The sequence below is a fragment of the Eleutherodactylus coqui genome, chromosome 6 (assembly GCF_035609145.1).
Source record: "Eleutherodactylus coqui strain aEleCoq1 chromosome 6, aEleCoq1.hap1, whole genome shotgun sequence".
In the NCBI taxonomy this organism is placed as follows: domain Eukaryota; kingdom Metazoa; phylum Chordata; class Amphibia; order Anura; family Eleutherodactylidae; genus Eleutherodactylus; species Eleutherodactylus coqui.
Window position 1 is genome coordinate 104,199,331 of NC_089842.1, and position 23,233 is coordinate 104,222,563.

Sequence of the window (23,233 nt, forward strand, 5' to 3'; positions counted from 1 at the left end):
TTAATGCCTTACAGTCCCCTCTCCCTGCAGCGAATATTCTTATCCAGGGTTTCTTAAGCAGTCGTTCGTCATCAACTGTCTTCATTCAGTGGGTTAAAGTGCTCCCAATTCCCCCATGGTGCCTTTTAGGTTTGCTGTAGGGATAGGAAGTCACAGCTAATAGCCGAGGTAAAATGGATCACTGGTGCGTTGGGATTAAGCGCGCTGGACAGGATTACTGCTTTTTGCAGGGGCTTGAGTTTTGTTTTTCATATATATTCTTTATAGGATTGTACTGATCGTGTGTAGATGTTACAGTTGTGACAAAAACTCCGTATCAGGTGGCTCCAACTTTTTGTAGGTTATGGGCCACGTTCAAATACAACAGTTGGTGTAGAGCAAAACTAAGTGTTTTAGATGTTTTCACATATTACTTAGATTACGTATTCTGAGGGTTGTTGAGGATTCCGATGACCTACCCACCCAGCTCAGAAAATTATGGCATGTCAATTTCTTCATCTGGCATCGGCACCCAAGCAATGCACCACTGGTAGCTGTGCCAATCTGCACCTGCCATGAACTCATGGGCTATATGTAGGGTTCCAGGAGCCACTGATTGGAGAACACTGGACTAGGTATCGTCTTGAGCTATGGTTATACATCAGTTTGTGCAAAGATGCAATAATATCTAATAATATTGTGTGTCTTGTATCTTATTTTCATTATTTTTTTCTCTTATTTTGTGGTTTGGGGGTTTTTTTATGTTGTAAGTTGTTGCAGAATTTTTTTTTCTCTTCTGACATGACCTTTCATGCTGCATCATGCAGTCATATAACTTTAGTGCAAATTTTTAGATATTGCAAGTCAGAAATATTTATCAGGCCCCAGAATCATAGTGGAGTGAAAATATCCTTGAATCTACTTCACATCTATAAGTTTTCTGTATCAAAAGTTGAGTCATTGTGTGCATACTCAACATTACTTCTCTTGTATTGATCCTGAGTTACATCCTGTATTATGCTCCAGAGCTGCACTCACTGTTCCGCTGGTTGGAATTACTGTGTACATACATTACTTAAAGGGGTTGTCCCGCAAAAGCAAGTGGGGGTATACACTTCTGTATGGCCATATTAATGCACTTTGTAATGTACATTGTGCATTAATTATGAGCCATACAGAAGTTATTCACTTACCTGTTCCGTTGCTAGCGTCCCCGTCTCCATGGTGCCGTCTAATTTTCAGCGTCTAATCGCCCGATTAGACGCGCTTGCGCAGTCCGGTCTTCTGTCTTCTGAATGGGGCCACTCGTGCCGGAGAGCGGCTCCTCGTAGCTCCGCCCCGTCACGTGTGCCGATTCCAGCCAATCAGGAGGCTGGAATCGGCAATGGACCGCACAGAAGACCTGCGGTCCACCGAGGGTGAAGATCCCGGCGGCCATCTTCACAAGGTAAGTAAGAAGTCACCGGAGCGCGGGGATTCAGGTAAGCACTATCCGTTTTTTTTTGTTTTTTTTTAACCCCTGCATCGGGTTTGTCTCGCGCTGAACGGGGGGGCTATTGAAAAAAAAAAAAAAAACGTTTCGGCGCGGGACAACCCCTTTAATTTGTAGTGATCCGGAGTTTCAGCAATGATTATATGCCAGGGTTGTACCTGCTATTCTATATGTGGAGTCACTGTGTACATAATTTACCTATCCAATACTGATCCTGAGTTAGAGCTTGTATTTATACGCTGGAGCTGCACTCACTATTCTGCTTGTTGAGTCACTGTATACATACATTAGCTTACTTATCTTGTACTGACCATGAGGTGAACTCTGTATTGGTATTGGTGTATCTTGATGCCACCGGAACTAGGGGGTGGAGACAAGATACACTCCCACAACCAACGCCCCCGCAGGATTGGCTGCCCAGCCCAGCTTCGGCCAAGTGCTACGCTGTTCACAGTCGGCCCCACTGCCGCTGTGCAGCGTTCAAAGCAGGCAAATTAGAGGCCGATGTTGTTCCGTGGATGATGTCTGTGGTGCTGCACGTCTAGTGGTCCACTGCTCACACTCACCCCCACCAGCACAGTGCGTCGCGGTCCTCAGTCATGCACTCCAAAAGTGTGGTCGGCTCCCTCCCCCGCTGTAACAGTGGGCACGGGCTGCTGGTCTCATGGACTCCTCTGCTGCCTGCGCTGCTTACAAGGTCTGCGGTCTGAAGGTCCCCAGTTGACACATGCCTTCAGGTGTCAGTGGGGCCGGCGCAACAGCTGTGTCTTCAGCCCTCCCAGGGAGATGATGACAACAGCCAGCTGGGGAGTGGCGTAGCCAACACTGCCAGCAGCAGCAGACCATGAAGTCTGAGCGCCAGAGGGGACATTAACAGGAGCAGCAGCCCATTTATCCCGAGCGCGGGGGAGAAAGTTCACTGCAGCAGCCTGGGGAGATTATGGCTACCCATTACCGTGGGCAGGCAATCAAGCGGAGAGGCGTTTGTGGGAGTGTTTATTGTCGTCACCCCTTAGTTCCGGTGGCGACAAGATACACTAATACCCCCTGTATTGTACTCCTGAACTGCACTCACTATTCTGTTGGTGAAGTCAATATCCCCACCTCCAGCAAGCTAATGCTCTGATTGGTTAATCAAGCGCCACGTTAGCCAATGAGAGCTGGCACTCGATTAACTAATTGCAGCCATTCATTGAATGACATCAAGGTAGGGCCTATTATCAGGCAAACACAGTATATTACATTAGGCTGCTTTCACATCTGCATTCGGTGGTTCTGTTTTCCTGCTCTGTCCAGGGAGCAGTAAAGGGGAATTCCCGGGCCGAACAGATCTGTCTTATGATGAAACCAAATAGTTCGGAAGGACCCCATTGACTATAATGGTGTCCGTCTGGTTTCCACTCAGCTGCCTGGCATTTTACTGGAAGAAAAAGCGCTGCATGCAGCGCTATTTCTTCGGGTATTTTGTGCCAGATCTGCGACTTAATCTCTGAACGGAGGATTGTGTGCAGATGAGAACTCGGCCTTACTTATCGTGTACTGATCCTGAGTAACAGCTTATATTGTACTCCAGAGCTGCACTCACTAGTCTGCAGGCTTGACAACTGAAATCTTTCAGCATTCCTTGTTTGTGGGGTTTTGCTTTTTAGGAAGTGTCATCTTACACCACAAACTGTACAATCCTCTTATGTCTGGAAGACTGCGGCCGGCCGGTTTCACATATTTGTTGGAACCTACGTCCGGCCCCAGGGATTCCCTTTTCCTGCTTCCTGAACGGAGGAGAAAAGTGGAACCCCGAGTGCAGGTGTAAAACCACCAACTCTGTCAGATGGCAAGATTTTGATTGTTTCCATTAGCAACCAGCAGAATTGTGAATTGAGTTCTGCCGAAGAACACAGGATGTAACAAATGATCATCAGTACAAGATAAGCAAAATGTACACGGCCGGGTTGGATTCACCATGGGGGATCTCGCAGCTGAATCCGACCTGGTGCCCGGCCAGAGACCGCTGGTTATCTTTCCAGACCTGTGCTGCGTATATGCTGGCCAGCACACCGAGCTAGGCACATACGCAGTACAGATTGTGCCATCGCTAGGCGATGACTCTGATTTCGCGGCCCGTCTGCAGTGACAGCTGCGGGCGGGCCACGGATCGGACGGCTTCCATTGACTTCAATAGAAGCTGTCCACATGGAATCTGCGCTCAAATAGAGCATGTTGCGATTTTCCATCCACAAGCGGAAAATCGCAATTGATTTCCGCTTGTGGACATGGAAAAGCGATTTTTTTATTAGCGTGCTATGGATAGTATTTGCTGCGGAATCCGGAGTCGGACGCCTGCCCTGGATTCTGCAATGTAAATACGCCTATGTGCATTAGGCCATATTGTTACATATTTATGAAGTGACTCAGCTATCATATATAATATATTGTACATTTTAGCTATACGTTGGTGCTGAACTAGGAAACTCTGAAAAGCAGATCTGAATAGTTGCACAGCTGCAGTTCAGGACTCTGGGAAAGTTGGGTGAGCATGTGTCAGGTGTAATGTAAGTACTTTTTGGCTACACTTCACACTAGTCAGCATTTTATTCGCATGTGTCATTAGACCATAGCCGCATTACACTAAACAAGGAGACAGTTGTTGTCAAACCCCCCCCCCCCCCTGTTTGGCTAATAGCTATTACATGGATATTAGCCCCCACACAACAGCTTTGTTACTTAATGCGGATCCTGACAACAGCTGCTGTAAGGGGATGTTGGTTGTGGTGTACTTAGTGGCCAGTAGGGCTACATTTCAGATTAACCTCCTAATTTATTGAGGTCAAACATTAAGCATATGGTCTATTGAAAGCGGTAAGAGATTGAAAAATGATAGTGCTATATTGGCTGCCAAGTGGTAGATAAAGCATCACGAGGGATATATATTCTGTAGATAGGAATTGGGCATCTGGTAGATACATAGAGATGGAAAGTAGTGCACTGGTAGACCTATTATTTTAAAGATGTTCTAGGAAATCTTTAAATACCTAATCTGCTCCTATAGCCATTTGTGATTTGTTACCACAAAAACTGCAATTTTTTTCTTCTTCTCCCCATTAAAGTCATTGACACGTATCTGTGTATACGGTAGACCGATTCCTGGAGGGAGTCTTCTATGTCTTCACCCCACAGTTCTAAAAACTCTACATGCAGTCTACAGTATATTCCTAAGTGTGCTGAACTAGGAAAGACTAGACTCCATGTGACTTTGCGTGAAAGGTGTACACTAGAGATGAGCGAGTATACTCTCTAAGGCACATTACTCGAGCGAGTAGTGCCTTAGTTGAGTACCTGCCCGTTCATCTCTAAAGATACAGGGGCCGGCAGGGGAGAGCAGGGAGGAACGGAGAGGAGATCTCTCTCTCCCTCTCTCCCTGCCGCAACTCACCTGTCACCCGCGCTGGCCCCCGAATCTTTAGAGACGAGCGGGGAGATACTTGGCTAAGGCACTACTCGCTCGAGTAATGTGCCTTAGCGAGTATACTCGCTCATCTCTAGTGTACACTATCCTACTAAAAGTATTGGGACACCAACAATGCCTTATTTTATATTGTATCAACTGTGGGGAATAACGTTTTTTATATGTTTGTAAGAACATGGCACGTTGCAGAGTATTGCCAATAGATGCTTCGGTAAAGGAGGTGTGGTACCATGTGGAAGTGGAGGGGAGTGACATGACTGGTCAGCATGAAGAACCAAAGACGTTCAGCTGGTTTTATTCTTTTAAAACCATTGTATTTTCTTGTTTAGTCAGCTTTGACAAAGGCAGAATTTGCTGCCCAAACGCGTCGCTGCGGATAAGGTGTTTCTATCTATGTGTCTCGTGTTCTAAATATGAATTTTCAATAAAGAAAGAAGTTGTGTGAAGAAGCCGTCAAATTCTCCTTTTTCTTGAAGTATATTCTCCGCTGCTCGGACTTGCAGCCAGCCAAGGCTGCACACATGCTTTCAACAGACTGGTGGAAGGATTGCCCTGCTGCATTCAGGTGAGCGGCTTGTTTTTGTATTTGGAAAGTAACAGTATGGTCTCGGTCTGTTGGTTGTAGCGGCAACAACCATGAACACGGAGGCGTACCTTGATGTTCTAGACAATAACGTGCTGCCAACAATGGGGCAATACTCTGGATTTGTGAAAAGGCACATTGCCTTGTTGGAAGTATTGCTAACCATTTCCAGTCTGTTTTACATTAGTTTAAGGATATTGATATTCCACAATTTGACTAGCTTGCACAGAGTCCCATATTGAACGGGATGAACTGGGAAGTCTGGTCAGGAAATGTGACCAGCATTCATCTTTTTTGGGAGAACACACCAGGTGTTTGCAGGATGAGTGAAGGGAAATACCGGATGGAGTGCATCAGATGTTAGTAGACAGTATGCCGCATAGAGTGTATGATGTCATCTGGGCAAAGGAGCTCCACTAAGTATTAACATATGTAAGTAAATACAACTTTTGATTCTTGCTCAGGTGTCCAATTACTTTTGGTAGGATAGTGTACATAAGTGAAGCTATGTAAAGGAGGATTTCAGGTTGGCCGTTGTAATCAGACTGTTTTAGCAGCAGCGTTCCATTTTGAAATAAGTTTGACATAGCCATAGACAATCTTTAGGAAATGTAAAGAAAAGAAAGAATGCAATGATTTTGAAATGTCCTCTAACCATATACTATTCCCAATAGGACACATACACAAATCAGAAAGCCAAAGTCAGGCGTTTTTCCATTTCTTTTTAAAAAATGAACTCCTTTAGAAAGTTATGGCAGCAACACATCTGACAAAAGTTTGGCAGGGCCATGTCTACCGTTGTGTAGCATCCCCTCTTCTGTTTACAACAGTCTGTAAACCTCTGGGAAGTGAGGAGACCAACTGCTAGAGTTCTAGGAGAGGAATGTTGTCCCATTCTTGTCTGATGTAGGATTCTAGCGGCTCAACACTCCTGAGTCGTCTTTACTGGATTTCATAATGTGCCAAAGGTTATCCATTGGTGAAAGGTCTGGACAAACTCTTCTACTGCAAAGCCATGCTGTACTGATGGATGCAGTATGTGGTTACAATTGTCTTGCTGGAATATGCAAGGCCTTCCCTGAAAGAGATGTTGTCTGGATGGGAGCATATGGTGTTCTAAAACCTCTATATACTGCTCAGCATATATTGAGTTTCTTACAAGATGTATCAGCTGCCTGTGCCATAGGCAGTAATGCAACCCCACACCATCAGAGATGCAGGCTGTTGAACAGTGCGCTGATAACAATCTGGAGGGTCCCTCTCCTCTTAAGTCCGCAGGACACGGTGTCCACTTGTTTCCAAAAAGAATTTCCAGTTGTGATTTATCTGACCACAGAACAGTTTTCCATTTTGCCTCTGCCCATTTTAAATACGTTTTAGCCCAGAGAAGACATTGGCATTTCTGCATTACATTGATATATGGCCTCTTCTTTGTATGATGCAATTTTAACATGCATTTATGGATTGCATGGCGAACTGTGTTCCTGAGGATTTCTGGAAGTATTCCTGAGCCCATGCAGTGCTTTTCACTACAGAGGGCCTGTAGATCTCAAACATCCAATATTGACCGTCAGCCTTGTCCCTTGTGCACATGAATTTCTCTGAATCCTGTGATATTATGTACTGTAGATGGTGAATGTTCAAAGCCTTCACAATTTTACGTTGAGGAACATTTTTCTGAAATTGTTCCACAATTTTTACTTGCAGTTTTTCACAGATTGGTGAACCTCTAAACGTCTTAGTTTCTGAGAGACTCTGCCTCTCTAACATGCACTTTTTATAGACCGTCATGTTTACTTAGTGTGTATGTATGTGTGTATATATACATATATACAAACACACATTTGTGTTGTTTTCTGGGACAGGATGGAAAAAAATCACCGTGCAGTATAATTGACAAGTTAGAAGTTAGCTTTTATCACAGGACGAAACCAAACAGCGCTGAATGGACCCCTTTGACCACAATGAGGTCTGCTCAGTTTCCACCCAGCTGCCCTAATTTTAGACGGAAGAAAAAGTGCTGCATGCGTACAATGCCTCTTATCCGGTATTTCGTGCCGGATCTGCGGTAGAACCTCAAATCGCAGGTTCCATCATAGGGTAGATGTGAAACCAGCCTTAGTCTTTCAGACATCAGTAAAAAAAACATCTTCTACATTGGTGTAGAAACCTTCCTTCCTCTAGACGTAGAGGGCGCCCTCTTGTTACAGTCACCTCCCTGGGTACAAATAGATGATGGGAGAGATCTCTGCATTAATCTAAACAGATCCATTTGTAACCGGATTCTGTCCTCTCGAGTTAATTACTTCACATAGTTTTGTATCATCTGCAAATATTGCTACTTTAGGCCTGCTTCCCACAGCCGTTCCACGGCGTAGCCCGTCACGGCGCCCCCCAGAGACCCCAATACTTACCTCCGGATCCGGCGTCTTCCATCCCGCGTAACGCTTCGATGCGCAATAGAGCTCGTGATGTGCCGCGGCGTCATATGACACGCCCACAGTGTCACATGACGCGCCGGCCGCGTCAGCGGTTTCACGCTATCTTCCACTGTGCTTTGACTGCAATGGAAGCTGTCCGCGCGTACACCCACGACAAATAGAGCATCTCGCTGGTGAGGTCGGGTGATTTCACGGTGCGGAATTACGCGATGGAATTCCGCACCGTGAGCATTAAGCTATTAGGTTCAATAGAACCTAATAGCTGCGGGAAACGGGGCGGGTTTTTGCCTCGTATTACGCGGCGGAAATCCGTCCGTGGGAAGGAGGCCTTACTGTACAATCACTCTACAAGGTCAATAATAAATATGTTAAAATATATTAAAAATACCAAGGAAATCCTGAAAACATAACCTGTTGGAGGTACTCTACTTGAAGACTGAAGTTGAGTATATTCATAGATGTCTTTTTTATGTTATGATTAGAGATGAGCGAGCACCAAAATGCTCGGGTGCTCGTTACTCGGGACGAAATTATCGCGATGCTCGAGGGTGCGTTTCGAGTAACGAACCCCATTGAAGTCAATGGGCGACCCGAGCATTTTTGTATTTCGCCGATGCTCGCTAAGGTTTTCATGTGTGAAAATCTGGGCAATTCAAGAAAGTGATGAGAACGACACAGCAATGGACAGGGCAGGCGAGGGACTACATGTTGGGCTGCATCTCAAGTTCACAGGTCCCACTATTAAGCCACAATAGCGGCAAGAGTGGGCCCCCCCCCCTCCCAAAAACTTTTACTTCTGAAAAGCCCTCATTAGCATGGCATACCTTAGCTAAGCACCACACTACCTCCAACAAAGCACAATCACTGCCTGCATGACACTCCGCTGACACTTCTCCTGGCTTACATGCTGCCCAACCGCCCCCCCTCCCCCCCACAGCGCACACCAAAGTGTCCCTGCGCAGCCTTCAGCTGCCCTCATGCCACGCCACACTCATGTCTATTTAGCAGTGCGTCTGCCATGAGGAGGAACCGCAGGCACACACTGCAGAGGGTTGGCACGGCTAGGCAGCGACCCTCTTTAAAAGGGACGGGGCGATAGCCCACAATGCTGTACAGAAGCAATGAGAAATAGAATCCTGTGCCACCGCCATCAGGAGCTGCACACGTGGGCATAGCAATGGGGAACCTATGTGCCACACACTATTCATTCTGTCAAGGTGTCTGCATGCCCCAGTCAGACCGCAGTTTTTAATTCATAGACACAGGCAGGTACAACTCCCTATTGTGAAGTCCCTGTGGACCGACAGCATGGGTGGCTCCCTGGAACCCACCGGCGGTACACAGAAATATCCCATTGCAGTGCCCATCACAGCTGAGGTAGTAATGTCATGTTTAATGCAGGTGGGCTTCGGCCCACACTGCATGCCCCAGTCAGACTGGGGTTCTTTACAAGTGGAAACAGATGCATTTATAATTCCCTGTGGACCCACAGCATGGGTGGGTGCCAGGAAGCCACCGGCGGTACATAGAAATATCCCATTGCATTGCCCAACACAGCTGAGGTAGTAATGTCGTGCTTAATACAGGTGGGCTTCGGCCCACACTGCATGCCCCAGTCAGACTGGGGTTCTTTACAAGTGGACACATGTAGGTTAAACTCCGTGTGCACCTACAGCATGGGTGGCTCCCTGGAACCCACCGGCGATACACAAAAATATCCCATTGCATTGCCCAACACAGCGGATGTAACGTCAGCTGTAATGCAGGTGGGCTAAAAATTCATTTGATTACACTGTAGGCGAGGGCCCACAAAAATTGCTGTATCAACAGTACTAATGTACATCAAAAAAATTGGCCATGGCCAGCCAAGAGGGCAGGTGAAACCCATTAATCGCTTTGGTTAATGTGGCTTAAGAGGTAACTAGGCCTGGAGGCAGCCCAGTTTAACGAAAAATTGGTTCAAGTTAAAGTTTCAACGCTTTTAAGAGCATTGAAACATATAAAAATTGTTTAGAAAAATTATATGAGTGAGCCTTGTGGCCCTAAGAAAAATTGCCCGTTCAGCGTGATTACGTGAGGTTTCAGGAGGAGGAGCAGGAGGAGGAGGAGGAATATTAGACACAGATTGATGAAGCAGAAATGTCCCCGTTTTGGATGGTGAGAGAGAACGTAGCTTCCATCCGCGGGTGCAGCCTACGTATTGCTTACGTATCGCTGCTGTCCGCTGGTGGAGAACAGAAGTCTGGGGAAATCCAGGCTTTGTTCATCTTGATGAGTGTAAGCCTGTCGGCACTGTCGGTTGACAGGCGGGTACACTTATCCGTGATGATTCCCCCAGCCACACTAAACACACTCTCTGACAAGACGCTAGCCGCAGGACAAGCAAGCACCTCCAGGGCATACAGCGCTAGTTCAGGCCACGTGTCCAGCTTCGACACCCAGTAGTTGTAGGGGGCAGAGGCGTCACGGAGGACGGTCGTGCGATCGGCTACGTACTCCCTCACCATCCTTTTACAGTGCTCCCGCCGACTCAGCCTTGACTGGGGAGCGGTGACACAGTCTTGCTGGGGAGCCATAAAGCTGGCAAAGGCCTTGGATAATATTCCCCTGCCTGCGCTGTACATGCTGCCTGATCTCTGCGCCTCCCCTGCTACCTTGCCCTCGGTACTGCGCCTTCTGCCACTAGCGCTGTCGGATGGGAAGTTTACCATCAGTTTGTCCACCAGCGCCCTGTGGTATAGCATCATTCTCGAACCCCTTTCCTCTTCGGGAATGAGAGTGCAATGGCTCTCCTTATACCGTGGGTCGAGCAGTGTGTACACCCAGTAATCCGTAGTGGCCAGAATGCGTGTAACGCGAGGGTCACGAGAAAGGCATCCTAACATGAAGTCAGCCATGTGTGCCAGGGTACCTGTACGCAACACATGGCTGTCTTCACTAGGAAGATCACTTTCAGGATCCTCCTCCTCCTCCTCTTCCTCCTCCTCAGGCCATACACGCTGAAAGGATGACAGCCCAGCAGCATCTGTACCCTCAGCAGTGGGCCAAGCTGTCTCTTCCCCCTCCTCCTCATCCTCCTCATGCTCCTCCTCCTCAACGCGCTGAGATATAGACAGGCGGGTGCTCTGACTATCCAGCGACATACTGTCTTCCCCCGGCTCTGTTTCCGAACGCAAAGCGTCTGCCTTTATGCTTTGCAGGGAACTTCTCAAGATGCATAGCAGAGGAATGGTGACGCTAATGATTGCAGCATCGCCGCTCACCACCTGGGTAGACTCCTCAAATTTTCCAAAGACCTGGCAGATGGCTACCAACCAGGGCCACTCTTCTGTAAATAATTGAGGAGGCTGACTCCCACTGCGCCGCGCAAGTTGGAGTTGGTATTCCACTATAGCTCTACGCTGCTCATAGAGTCTGGCCAACATGTGGAGCGTAGAGTTCCACTGTGTGGGCACGTCGCACAGCAGTCGGTGCACTGGCAGATTAAACCTATGTTGCAGTGTCCGCAGAGTGGCAGCGTGCGTGTGGGATTTGCGGAAATGTGCGCAGAGCTGGCGCACCTTTCCGAGCAGGTCTGACAAGTGGGGGTAGCTTTTCAGAAAGCGCTGAACCACCAAATTAAAGACTTGGGCCAGGCATGGCACGTGCGTGAGGCTGCCGGGCTGCAGAGCCGCCACCAGCTTACGGCCGTTGTCACACACGACCATGCCCGGTTGGAGGCTCAGCGGCGCAAGCCAGTGGTCGGTCTGCTCTGTCAGACCCTGCAGCAGTTCGTGGGCCGTGTGCCTCTTCTCTCCTAAGCTGAGTAGTTTCAGCACGGCCTGCTGACGCTTGCCCACCGCTGTGCTGCCACGCCGCGTGACACCGACTGCTGGCGACGTGCTGCTGACACATCTTGATTGCGAGACAGAGGTTGCGTTGGAGGAGGAGGAGGAGGAAGGTGCTTTAGTGGAGGAAGCATACACCGTCGCAGATACCACCACCGAGCTGGGGCCCGCAATTCTGGGGGTGGGTAGGACGTGAGCGGTCCCAGGCTCTGACTCTGTCCCAGCCTCCACTAAATTCACCCAATGTGCCGTCAGGGAGATATAGTGGCCCTGCCCGCCTGTGCTTGTCCACGTGTCCGTTGTTAAGTGGACCTTGGCAGTAACCGCGTTGGTGAGGGCGCGTACAATGTTGCGGGAGATGTGGTCGTGCAGGGCTGGGACGGCACATCGGGAAAAGTAGTGGCGACTGGGAACCGAGTAGCGCGGGGCAGCCGCCGCCATCATGCTTTTGAAAGCCTCCGTTTCCACAAGCCTATACGGCAGCATCTGTAGGCTGATCAATTTAGCAATGTGCACGTTTAACGCTTGAGCGTGCGGGTGCGTGGCGTCGTACTTGCGCTTGCGCTCAAACTGTGGCACTAGCGACGTCTGGACGCTACGCTGAGAGACATTGCTGGATGGGGCCGAGGACAGCGGAGGTGATGGTGTGGGTGCAGGCCAGGAGACGGTAGTGCCTGTGTCCTCAGAGGGGGGTTGGATCTCAGTGGCAGGTTGGGGCACAGGGGGAGAGGCAGTGGTGCAAACTGGAGGCGGTGAACGGGCATCGTCCCACCTTGTGGGGTGCTTGGCCATCATATGCCTGCGCATGCTGTTGGTGGTGCCTCCCCAGCTGATCTTGGCGCGACAAAGGTTGCACACCACTGTTCGTCGGTCGTCAGGCGTCTCTGTGAAAAACTGCCACACCGTAGAGCACCTTGACCTGTGCAGGGTGGCATGGCGCGAGGGGGCGCTTTGGGAAACAGTTGGTGGATTATTCGGTCTGGCCCTGCCTCTACCCCTGGCCACCGCACTGGCTCGGCCTGTGCCCACACCCTCACTTGGCCCTCCGCGTCCTCGGCCGCGTCCACATCCTCTAGGCCTACCCCTACCCCTCAGCATGGTGTATTACCAGTGATTTGATTTCCCAGGCAGGAAAGAAATTGGCGCAAAGCTGCACTCAACCGTAGCTGGTTGCGTCTGATTTTTTTACGTTCTCCACGCAGCACACACGTACACGGAGACCTTAGGACTGACACAGGCAGGCCAAATATAATTAATTCGCTTTTTTGCAAAGGGAGGGCCCCACTGCGGATATTCAATGAACAATACGTTTAATAACTGTGGTGTGGCCCTGAAAAAGTGTCACACAACTTTAGTGTAGCAGAGTTATTAACTCTGGCAGAGCAGGTATTTGCCAGTCAGGAAAGACAATGGCGCAAGCCTGCAGTAAACCGTAGCTGGTTGCGTTTGATTTTTGTACGTTCTCCACGCAGCACACACGTACACAGAGACCTTAGGACTGACACAGGCAGGCCAAATATAATTAATTCGCTTTTTTGCAAAGGGAGGGCCCCACTGCGGATATTCAATGAACAATACGTTTAATAACTGTGGTGTGGCCCCTGAAAAAGTGTCACACAACTTTAGTGTAGCAGAGTTATTAACTCTGGCAGAGCAGGTATTTGCCAGTCAGGAAAGACAATGGCGCAAGCCTGCAGTAAACCGTAGCTGGTTGCGTTTGATTTTTGTACGTTCTCCACGCAGCACACACGTACACGGAGACCTTAGGACTGACACAGGCAGGCCAAATATAATTTTTTCGCAAATTTGCAAAGGGAGGGCCCCACTGCGGATATTCAATGAACAATAACTGTGTTGTGGCCCTGCCTACACAATTCTGTCCCTGTAGTATCAATGGAGGGTGCAATGCTCTGCACAGACGATTTTTTGAAAAAAAAAAAAATGCAACACTGCTAACAGCAGCCAGCACAGTACTGCACACGCTTAAATTTGGCCCTAGAAAGGACCGTTGAGGTTCTTGAAGGCTACACTCACTCCTAACACTCTCCCTGCCTAAGCACCACTTCTGTCCCTAATACCGGGTGCAATGCTCTGCACTGCCGATTTTTGAGGAAAAAAAAAAAATTTTTCCACTGCTAACAGCAGCCTGCACACACGTAGATGTGGCCCTAAGAAGGACCGTTGGGGTTCTTGAAGCCTACACTCACTACAAACACTCTCCCTACAGCAACTCCGATAGAACAGCACTTTCCCTCACTAACTCACACGGCATCTGAGCCGAGCCGCGGGAGGGGCCGACTTTTATACTCGGGTGACATCTGATCGCCCCAGCCACTCACTGCAGGGGGGTGGTATAGGGCTTGAACGTCACAGGGGGAAGTTGTAATGCCTTCCCTGTCTTTCAATTGGCCAGAAAAGCGCGCTAACGTCTCAGAGAGGAAAGTGAAAGTAACCAGAACACCCTAATATTCGCACGAATATCAAGCTCGGACGAGTACGTTCGCTCATCTCTAGTTATGATCTATATTAATTATTTTGTGGGGGGGTTTTGTGTGATTGGCTCCTAATTATGGTCCGACTCCTACAGATCGTCTCCGTTCCTTACAATGGCTCGGGCTGTTGGCATTACCATCCAGGGATTCATATCTGACTTTGCCATGTGTCTATTGACCTTCTTGTGTATAACATTTGAGTAGTTGTCTCCAGTCTGTGTAGGCAACATCATCCCTGTATATGTGTGATAAACTTCTCACCCTATTACCACGGGCATCTCCTTCCTTCTTGGCTATGACAAGTATCTCGTACAACAAATTAGCGAACAATGTCTGTGGAAATCAACACTTTGTAATTAGCGAGAAAATGACCCCTTTCCCTTTTTATAGCTACAGCTTTTGTTGTGTTGTTTGAGGACAAAGCTAAACTAGGATTGTGGGTTCAGATTACATTATAAAACACTTACGGATTAAATGGCACGCTGCAAGCGGCCGTTGTGCTCCAGAATTCAACAAGATAGTTTTTTCTGGCCATTGGCTGGAAAAGAAAAAAAAAAAGCTGCTGAAATTTACACTCTTCCCATGGCGAAGGACACATATCAGATCCGTGTAGTCACCTTCACGGCTGAGAACGGCACAGGCCTCCTCGGATACAACAGCGCAGGGAATCTGGTAAGTAACAAGAAAATCCTCTGCTCCTTCGTCACATCTCCTCACTGCAGGACTTTAGCAATAAGGGCTATATACTATGTGTTATACTATATTCTACAGTACAAGGACTGGAGGCTGTTGTATCGGTCCTGGGAGCTTTAGAAGCTGTAGCCGCAGTAATTTTATTACTTTAATTCCATCGATTGCACAATAAGTAGATTGTATTCCTCTTGGTGTCGCTTCACACCGCTTCTTGCATCATGTTGAAAGCTTCTTATTGTTGCTGCTGAGCAAATTTTTTGTTGAACAGGACATAAAAATCATGCAGATTCCGTTTTTCTGGCCTGTGCTTTTTCTTTCTTGCTTTTTTGTAAAATAGAAGTGAGTGGCAGCAGGATAGGCAGCATGTTACATCCCGATTTTTGAATTTTATTTTTTTCATCAAGATTAGAAAAAAAGGTCTATTTCAACAGAATGCAAAATGTGTTCTGCAGGGGGTCTTTATTTTTCCCTAATGGCGCTACATTATATAGTCATATTACATAGTATATATAGGTTATAGCATGTATGATATACTACCCTGTTTCCCCAAAAATAAGACAGGGTCTCATATTAATTTTTGCTCCAAAATATTTAACTTTTTTTTATATGTATAGCTGTCTGGACACTATTTTAGTTGACTTTTTTGTTAAGTGTAACTTGGGCTTATTTTTGGAGTAGGGCTTATATTTTAAGCATCCTCAAGAACCCTGACAAATCATGTTGCATCCTCAAGATTCCTGAAAAATCATGCTAGGGCTTTTTTTTTTTGGGGGGGGGGGAAGGTCTTATTTTCAGGGAAACAGGGTGTATGTATGTGTATATACATACACACACACACAGCTTGTAAGTTTTGCTTTATGTCGTACAGTTTATGAAGACTTTTTGCAAGTGTCTAATCATGCTATATTGTTCCAAAGATTTACTGTATATGTACTAAACTGATTATAAATTTAAGATAGATGTGTGTGTGTGTGTTATGTATATATTACAATAAATATATTAGTTTTAAACAAATATGTAATTTTGATAATACAAAAGACAAAATTGCTTGGCATTTTCTGCTTCCCCCTCCACATCCCCCCAGGCCCTTCTTCTACATACAAATTGTGGTTTCTGATCGTCCAGAAATCCTGATATCCTAGCATCTTCACAAAATAAACCAGATCCATCTTCACAAAAAAATTGTATATTGGAAAACCCCTTTAAAAAAGGCCTGCCATGATGGCCTCATGTCAAGGGGGCTGAGCTGTATGGCCCCCTGACTCTAATGATGTCTCTCTTTCCCCTCTACTCCCTCCCATTCCCCCTTAGTTTCAGTCCCCACAGCTGTGAATGTGTCCGTTAGGCGGTCCCCACTGCTCACGCTCAATGGGTGATGTCAGACTTGATGACAATGAGCAGTGGGGACCGCCCAACTGGCACATTCACCGAAAGTAAGAGGAGCCCATACAGGGGAACAGGGAGGAGTGGAGGGGAAAGAGACCTCCTTGGCGTCAGTGGGCCGTGGCTGCAGAGCTATGCAGCTGCCTCCCTGGCATGAGGACATGACACGTCCTCTTTAAAACAGAGAATATTCCATATTGAATTAGCTGAACAATACAGCAAGTAGATGGGAAGAAAAAGTATGGAATTCAGATTTAAAAGGTGTCAGAAATGTGAAGTAAAAGCACATGAGCAATTAAGAAGCAATAAGGCCTAACCGTATTTTGATCTGATTTGTTTATGCCTATTATAACATTATTTCTAGTGTTCGGTTTGTATAAATCCCAATAGTCATTGTATTCCAAAACAATTTGTATTTAGAAAGTTGCCACTCTGTTAGTTTGGTACTTTTGTGTTCTTTTACTTCTTTTAAGCAAATTTTAGCAAATATATATATCCTCCGAAAACACACTGCCAGGTCGGATTCTGCATGCGGAATCGGACCCTGTGCGTGGCCAGGGACCCCTGTGTTCCTGTCCAGATCTGTATTGCCGATGTTCCAGCCAGGTCGGCTGGCACATGCACAGTACAGATTATGCCGCACCCTTGCTAGGCGATGACGCAGATTCCTGAAACTTCAGACGGGCTGCAGATTGGAAAGCTTCAACGGAAGCTGTCCCCGCGGAATCCGCGTTGGAATAGGACATGCTGCGATTTTCCCTCTGCAAGCAGAAAATCGCAATTGATTTGGGATGGGAAAGCGATATTCCATGTTATGGGCAGTATTTACTGCGGAATCCGGAGGCGGATTCCTGTGTGCATTGGGCCTTACGGTGCTTTTGCGCTGAGCGAGCACTGACAGAGGTCGCTCGTGCAGCCTGTTTTGTACAAGCAGATAAATCACCCTCTCGTAAATCATTCATTTAAATTCACTGTACCAGTGAATGAAAACGACTGAACAATCAGTATTTAAACCAAATGATTAGCAAAGGAGTCAACGATGATTTTAATGCTTGCATGAAATGAACGATAAGCAACAAATTCTCATTCATTGTTCAATCATTGGCTGCGTTCACACTGAACAATTATTGCTCAAATGTAAACAATCAAGCAATTATTGTTCAAAAAAATAAATAGTAGTATGTAAAAACACCCACAAGTAGTGTCTGTTACTAGTATGACAAAAAAGAGTAGCAAGTTCTTGTGGTGCGATAAACAAGGAGGCTCCATAGGGAAACATGGGAGAGAAAGAATAGCATGGAGCAGAAACATGGAGCATGCCGCAATTTTTTTTTCTCGCAACATAGTATCAGTAAAAACATCGCTAATGTGAAGGAACCCATTGAAAAGTATGGGTTTCACAAACATGCATTTTGTAGTGCTGTCGCATCGCTGGAAAATCGTGCAATTTTGTAGCTCGTGTGAAAGCGGCCTTAAAGTGTATTTATTCTGAAATGCCGCAGCATTTTCGAATTAAACATACATAGAGGTAACAATCGTAGCAGTCTTGGATTTATGCTGCACCTGATTCCTGGTGGCAGAATCCCTTTAAGTTTCTTGTAAATTGGACCTGCAGAGGACTCCAGTGGCCGCTTCCCAGAATGTAATGTTTTAGTTCTGGTAGAAAATCTCATGGACATACCCTTTTTAGAGACTCCGTTCCCCGGTGGCAGAAAACTGGATGGTAAGCTGTACAGAGCAAGGGGAATGTGTGCATGCGACACGGAAAAGTCAATGATATTGCAGGAAATGTACTTAAGTTGTTTATTTTTCCCATTCTCAATCAAATTGTAAGCACAGCTTGTTGGGATCCTGCTGGGTATGTTTACCGTCATAAGTCGGGATCATCAATAATTCTGCGTACATGGCTGGCAGGAGGATCCCAGGCGAGCTCTCCATGTCAGGCGGCACACTGACTGCAAGTAGCACTTTGTTTATTTAAAACCTCTTGTAAGATGTCATTCTGTCAGTCAGTTTGCTGACTGTACGGGTCTAGTACCAATGAAGCCAGTGGACTACTGAACGGGGAATCCTACATTATCCCATAACCCGCAATGCTGCCATCTTTATCTGCATAGTCAAGTAATAACTAAATGTATTAAAGGGCATGTCCCGGTCACTGCCCACCCCGAGGCTTAGTTCACATGTTCCAATTTTGGTGTGATATTTGGAAAATACATAAAACAGCATTATTTGAACACCGCCTTTGGACAGACTGTTACATTGTAACATATATTCTCTATTAGAGATGGCACCTATTAAATGGACTGAAGATTCAGCAGCTGCGAGTTAGTCAGCTTTATTAAAAGTAGCACCTACTATTTACATAAAAGGGAAAAAAAAAGATTTTTTTGTTGCCACCAGTGTGTGAAACCCAACTCCTACCTCCCACTGCACTGATCAGCTGCCTCTTCATTATCCAGGCACATGTTTCATCAGGCATCGTGGCTGTGGTTGCTTCCATTTACAGCCTTAGTTAGCCTTTCCATTAGAGTTGACATTAAAAGTAGTGCAACATGAACATTATTCCTGCAGTCCAACACAGAACCCCTAGAAATCGTATTATAAGCCAGTGGGTTCTGTCAGGTGCCTTTGGGATGTGAAGAGAGTCTAAAGGCCAGGACTACATGGTGGCTGCATTGAACTATAAGTTGTGCCGATCTTGGTTTTTCTGTGGATGCGCCTGTTGCACAGAATTTGTGCCAATGCTCATCAGCTGCATCCTCTGTTAGCAGAAAGCTTTTGCTGCAGTGGTGCTTCCACTTTACTCTGCCTCCCTCTAGTGGACAGAGAGAGAGAATGCAATTCTTGCTAATCGCTGCAAAATTCCATGATCCCCTAATCAAGTTAATTCCTATTTCAGTGTTGTATGGTAGACATTTTAAACAATGGAGGCTAAAATACAAATTCATATTCTAGCTTTCAGTGTCCTATATTATGGCACTGCTCTTCTGTAATTAGAAATAAGTGAAAATTGCCAATTGGTGAACGTTCCCATCTCTACTTTTCAGTTTAGGAGGCCATTATGATTATAGAAAGAAGAATATGTCCCTTTTTAAGGTCATTTATGTTCACAAACTATTTGAAACACATAAAAGTAATGTAACCAAATCGGGCCCCTGTGTGTGCTGGATTATGGATATACATACAGAATCATTTAGGGTATTTGTGAGTTGTCATTTACAGTCTATGGACTTCCCTCTATTTGTGTTAGCACATTTCATATTGTGCAGATGTAGTTTTCCCATTCTCTTTCCTGTCCTGTGATATCTCGGCACCTATCATAGCTTCATATTTTTATGTATATTTATATTTTTTTAATATAATTTTTTGCATTTCTTACATATTTAAAACATCCCCCCTCCCCAAAGTCAATCCCTTAATTATTGAGCATGTGAACAAAGCATCATAGCAGTCATTGTCACAGCTGTTATAGTATCAGGTTGCAATAAATTCTATAAAAGGATACTACTATATTAATACAAGTTCATCACCAACACAGAAGGGGGTTCTTTACTGTAAGAGCAGTGAGACTGGAACTCTCTGCCTGAGGACATGGTGATGGCAAAATTCATAGAGGAGTTTAAGAAGGGACTAGACGTCTCTCTGGAGCGGAAGGATATTACAGCATATAGACATTAGGTGACCAGCGGGTTGTTGATCCGGGTCTTACAGACAGGTAGGAACTATCAGAGGTTGATCCAGGAATTAGTCTTATTGCCATTAGGGAGTCGGGAAGGAATTGTTTCCCTGAAAGGGCTAATTGGCTTCTGCCTTTTGGGGTTTTTGCCTTCCTCTGGATCAACTAGGGGATTGAAATAGGCTGAACTAGATGGACATTGTCTTCATTCAGCCTAACATACTATGTTACTATGTAATGAATGGGTAGAATACAGCAAAACCATGGCTTCGTTGTACGTACCGAGCCTGTCTACCTTTATGAGTGTGTGAAAGTAGAACAAGAGCAGGAATGTCCAACCACGAGCCCCAGAGCTGCTCTTAGTTCTTAATGGTCCCCATTTTTTGGGGTGCATAACCATTTCCATGCGTACAATCATATTGACTGTTGATACACAAGTACATTAGCATCTCTCCAGTGATGAGTAATTAACTTGTGGCTATAAGGCTGGGTTCACACAGGGCGGATTTGTCGCGGAAATTCCGTCGGGAATTTCACTGCTTCAAATTCACCTGCGGCCGCTAATCCTGGGATTAGCCAGCCATGTGGATGAGATTTGTTAAAAATCTCATCCACACGAGACGGCCAATCCGTTGCAGGAAAGCTGGCAGAAGCTGGCTTTGCAGCGCGGATTCCCCGGCCGCAGCATGTCAAATTTTTTTTCCCCCGTTGCGGTCGTGCTTTCCTCTGAGAGCGCCGGCCGCAACAGAAAAGCGTGTGACCATGCCACTCCAGAACCCGCGGCTAAGTGCCACAGATTTTGAAGCAGCGCAATCCTGGCAGAAATCTCACCTTTTTTGCTGCGGCCAAACCCCAAGATTTCCGTCGGGATTCCGCCCTGTGGGAGCCCAGCCTAAAATCCTTCTTATGTCTACGATAATACAATCTCCGATGCCTACCCAACAAGTAAATGATTGGGTTTTACCAAGTGAAATGTCTTATACCTGTTCTCCCTGTTGGCGCAACTGAGAACAATTCAGCATAACATAGACAAAGTGTAGCTCTACACCGTAAAGGGACTATATCACCAAAAATGTATGTATTAACTAACCCCTTAAGGACCAGGGTGTTTTGTACCTTAAAGGACCAGACACTTTTTAGGGATTTTACCCATGTGGTGGTTTTACTGCCCTATTTTTTTTCCTTCAGCTGCCAAAATTAACTTTGCTTTTTTTTTTCCTTGACACACAGGGCTATTTTTTTATATCTTTTTTTTGACTGACTTTTTTTCTGTTTTTTTTAATTTATTGGGGGCTGAAAGCTAAAAAATTAATTTTTTTTAAATTTAGGTTGTTTATTTTAGCGTAAATATACTCTTTTTAATTTGTATTGGAATGGGTTCTTTTGTTTTTGGACGTTTTGATATATGGTATGTATAGTTTTGGATTACAGGACACATACGGCGACGGTTTTGGTTGGCATCGGCGATGAATCATTTTCTTTTTTTTAATGTATATCTTTTTTATTTTCTGTAATTTTTTAAGTTATTTTTGTAGCAATCTTTTTACCATCTATGTCCCCCATAACGTCATATAAGACCTCTGGGCTCATTCATATTGACTTTTTTTTTGTTTTGCTTATATCACACTTTTCCACTGTTTCTGGGCCATCCATAGGAGCCCCAATTACAGGGAAACCTCTCCTTCTAGTGATAATAGTCACGAACATGGGATCCCGGTGGTCACGTGATTGTCGGGTCACATAGTGGCAGAAACACTTCCACTTTCACTTTTTAGTACATAGTTCTTATTGAGCTGCTTCATTCTTCTCCTTCTGGTCAACCTGCTTCTGCTTGATTGCAGAGCCTTTAATCCCGTGCTGCATCTATACTATCGGCGGAAATTAAAGCCCAGGACCAAGCACCGTATATTTACCGCTCTTGGTCCTTAAGGGGTTAAAATCAGAGAAACAGATTACATTTGTCTAATCTGTTTTTTATTTCCTGATTGTAAAATTGTTTTATCCTGGTGTATATCCATCTATGGAGGCGGCCATACTTATACTTTACAGGCGCCACTAAATAGACAGAAGGGACCCATTGACTGGTATGGGAGACTGTTCTAGACCTGCTCTGTGACCTGCGCAGAGGTCATTTGGCAGCAAATCCGGGTGGATAGTCACAGTATAACACCTATAGTGAATGGTGGATCCTGTGTTATCTACATATAGGTGTTACCTGTCGGTGTAATCCTGCCTGTGATGTTGGTGAGATGATTTCTGCAGTTTCTTATCTACAGAGATCAGGAAGTATCTGCCTATTATTAAGCTCAGTGTAAAAAAATTTGGATTTTAGGATAATTATTATTTTTTTTTATTACAGAGTGTGACCTAAAATTTAAGAAAGGAAGAAGCATCAAAAATTAGAAAATATGTTTAACACAAAAATGTGATTTATGTAATAGGGTTTTTTTTGCGATGGCACATTCCCTTTACAGGAGGAGTTGTGTATTAGTCCCATAATCCCTGTGCATGACACCTATCGGAGACGGTTGCTGTTTTTTGCACATAGACCAGGCAGCAATAACGTGTACACTATGTGCCTCTGGTGCCTTAATCACCATGTTACCTGGTATTAGCAGACACTTCTACTTTGTGCTGTTTTTCTCAGTTTCTGCTCTTACACGCCTGTGTTCTGTGTGTTAGTTTTTAGAAGGCGACCAGCGAGTTGAGCACAGCCCTCGAAGCTGGCTCCATGTATCCGGAATCCACCACAGACTCCCCAGCTAGACTATCGTTGCGACAGACTGGCTCTCCAGGAATGATTTACAGGTAAGTCTTACTACAGTTTATTATTGGAATACTTCATTATTTATGATTTCTCCTAGTTTATAGAGATTTAATAAACTATTTATATCGCTGTAGTATTAATATCTGTATTTGCAAATTATCCTGTCATGCCATGATTCTGCAGGCTAATCATTTTTGGTAAATGCTTGTATTGGCTGAAAGTTTTTGGAGAGTCTTAGAACTGCACATTGTGCTGTACCTCTATTATTCCTCCTGGAAACGTATAAAAACTTGACAACTGAGTGTTACCATTCCCTTTTTCCCGCACCGTGTGATACAATCCTACCAGTACTGACCTATCGGAGACACCAAATGGGAAGTTAAAGACACAGTTGTCAAGTTATTTATATATATCCAGGAAAAGAACAGCAAAAT

General features: G+C 45.6%; 1 protein-coding gene across 5 annotated transcripts in view; it reads left to right on the top strand.

The window, feature by feature from the left end:
• The window catches only part of KCNAB2 (potassium voltage-gated channel subfamily A regulatory beta subunit 2), a 198,788-nt gene that overhangs the window by 34,831 nt on the left and 140,724 nt on the right, over positions 1-23,233 (top strand). For all 5 annotated transcript variants that reach the window (XM_066607305.1, XM_066607304.1, XM_066607307.1 and 2 more), the window contains exon 2: positions 22,715-22,840. In XM_066607305.1, the coding sequence (XP_066463402.1) occupies positions 22,764-22,840 (77 nt within the window). In that variant the 5' untranslated portion in view covers positions 22,715-22,763. The remainder of the gene's footprint in view (positions 1-22,714; positions 22,841-23,233) is intronic.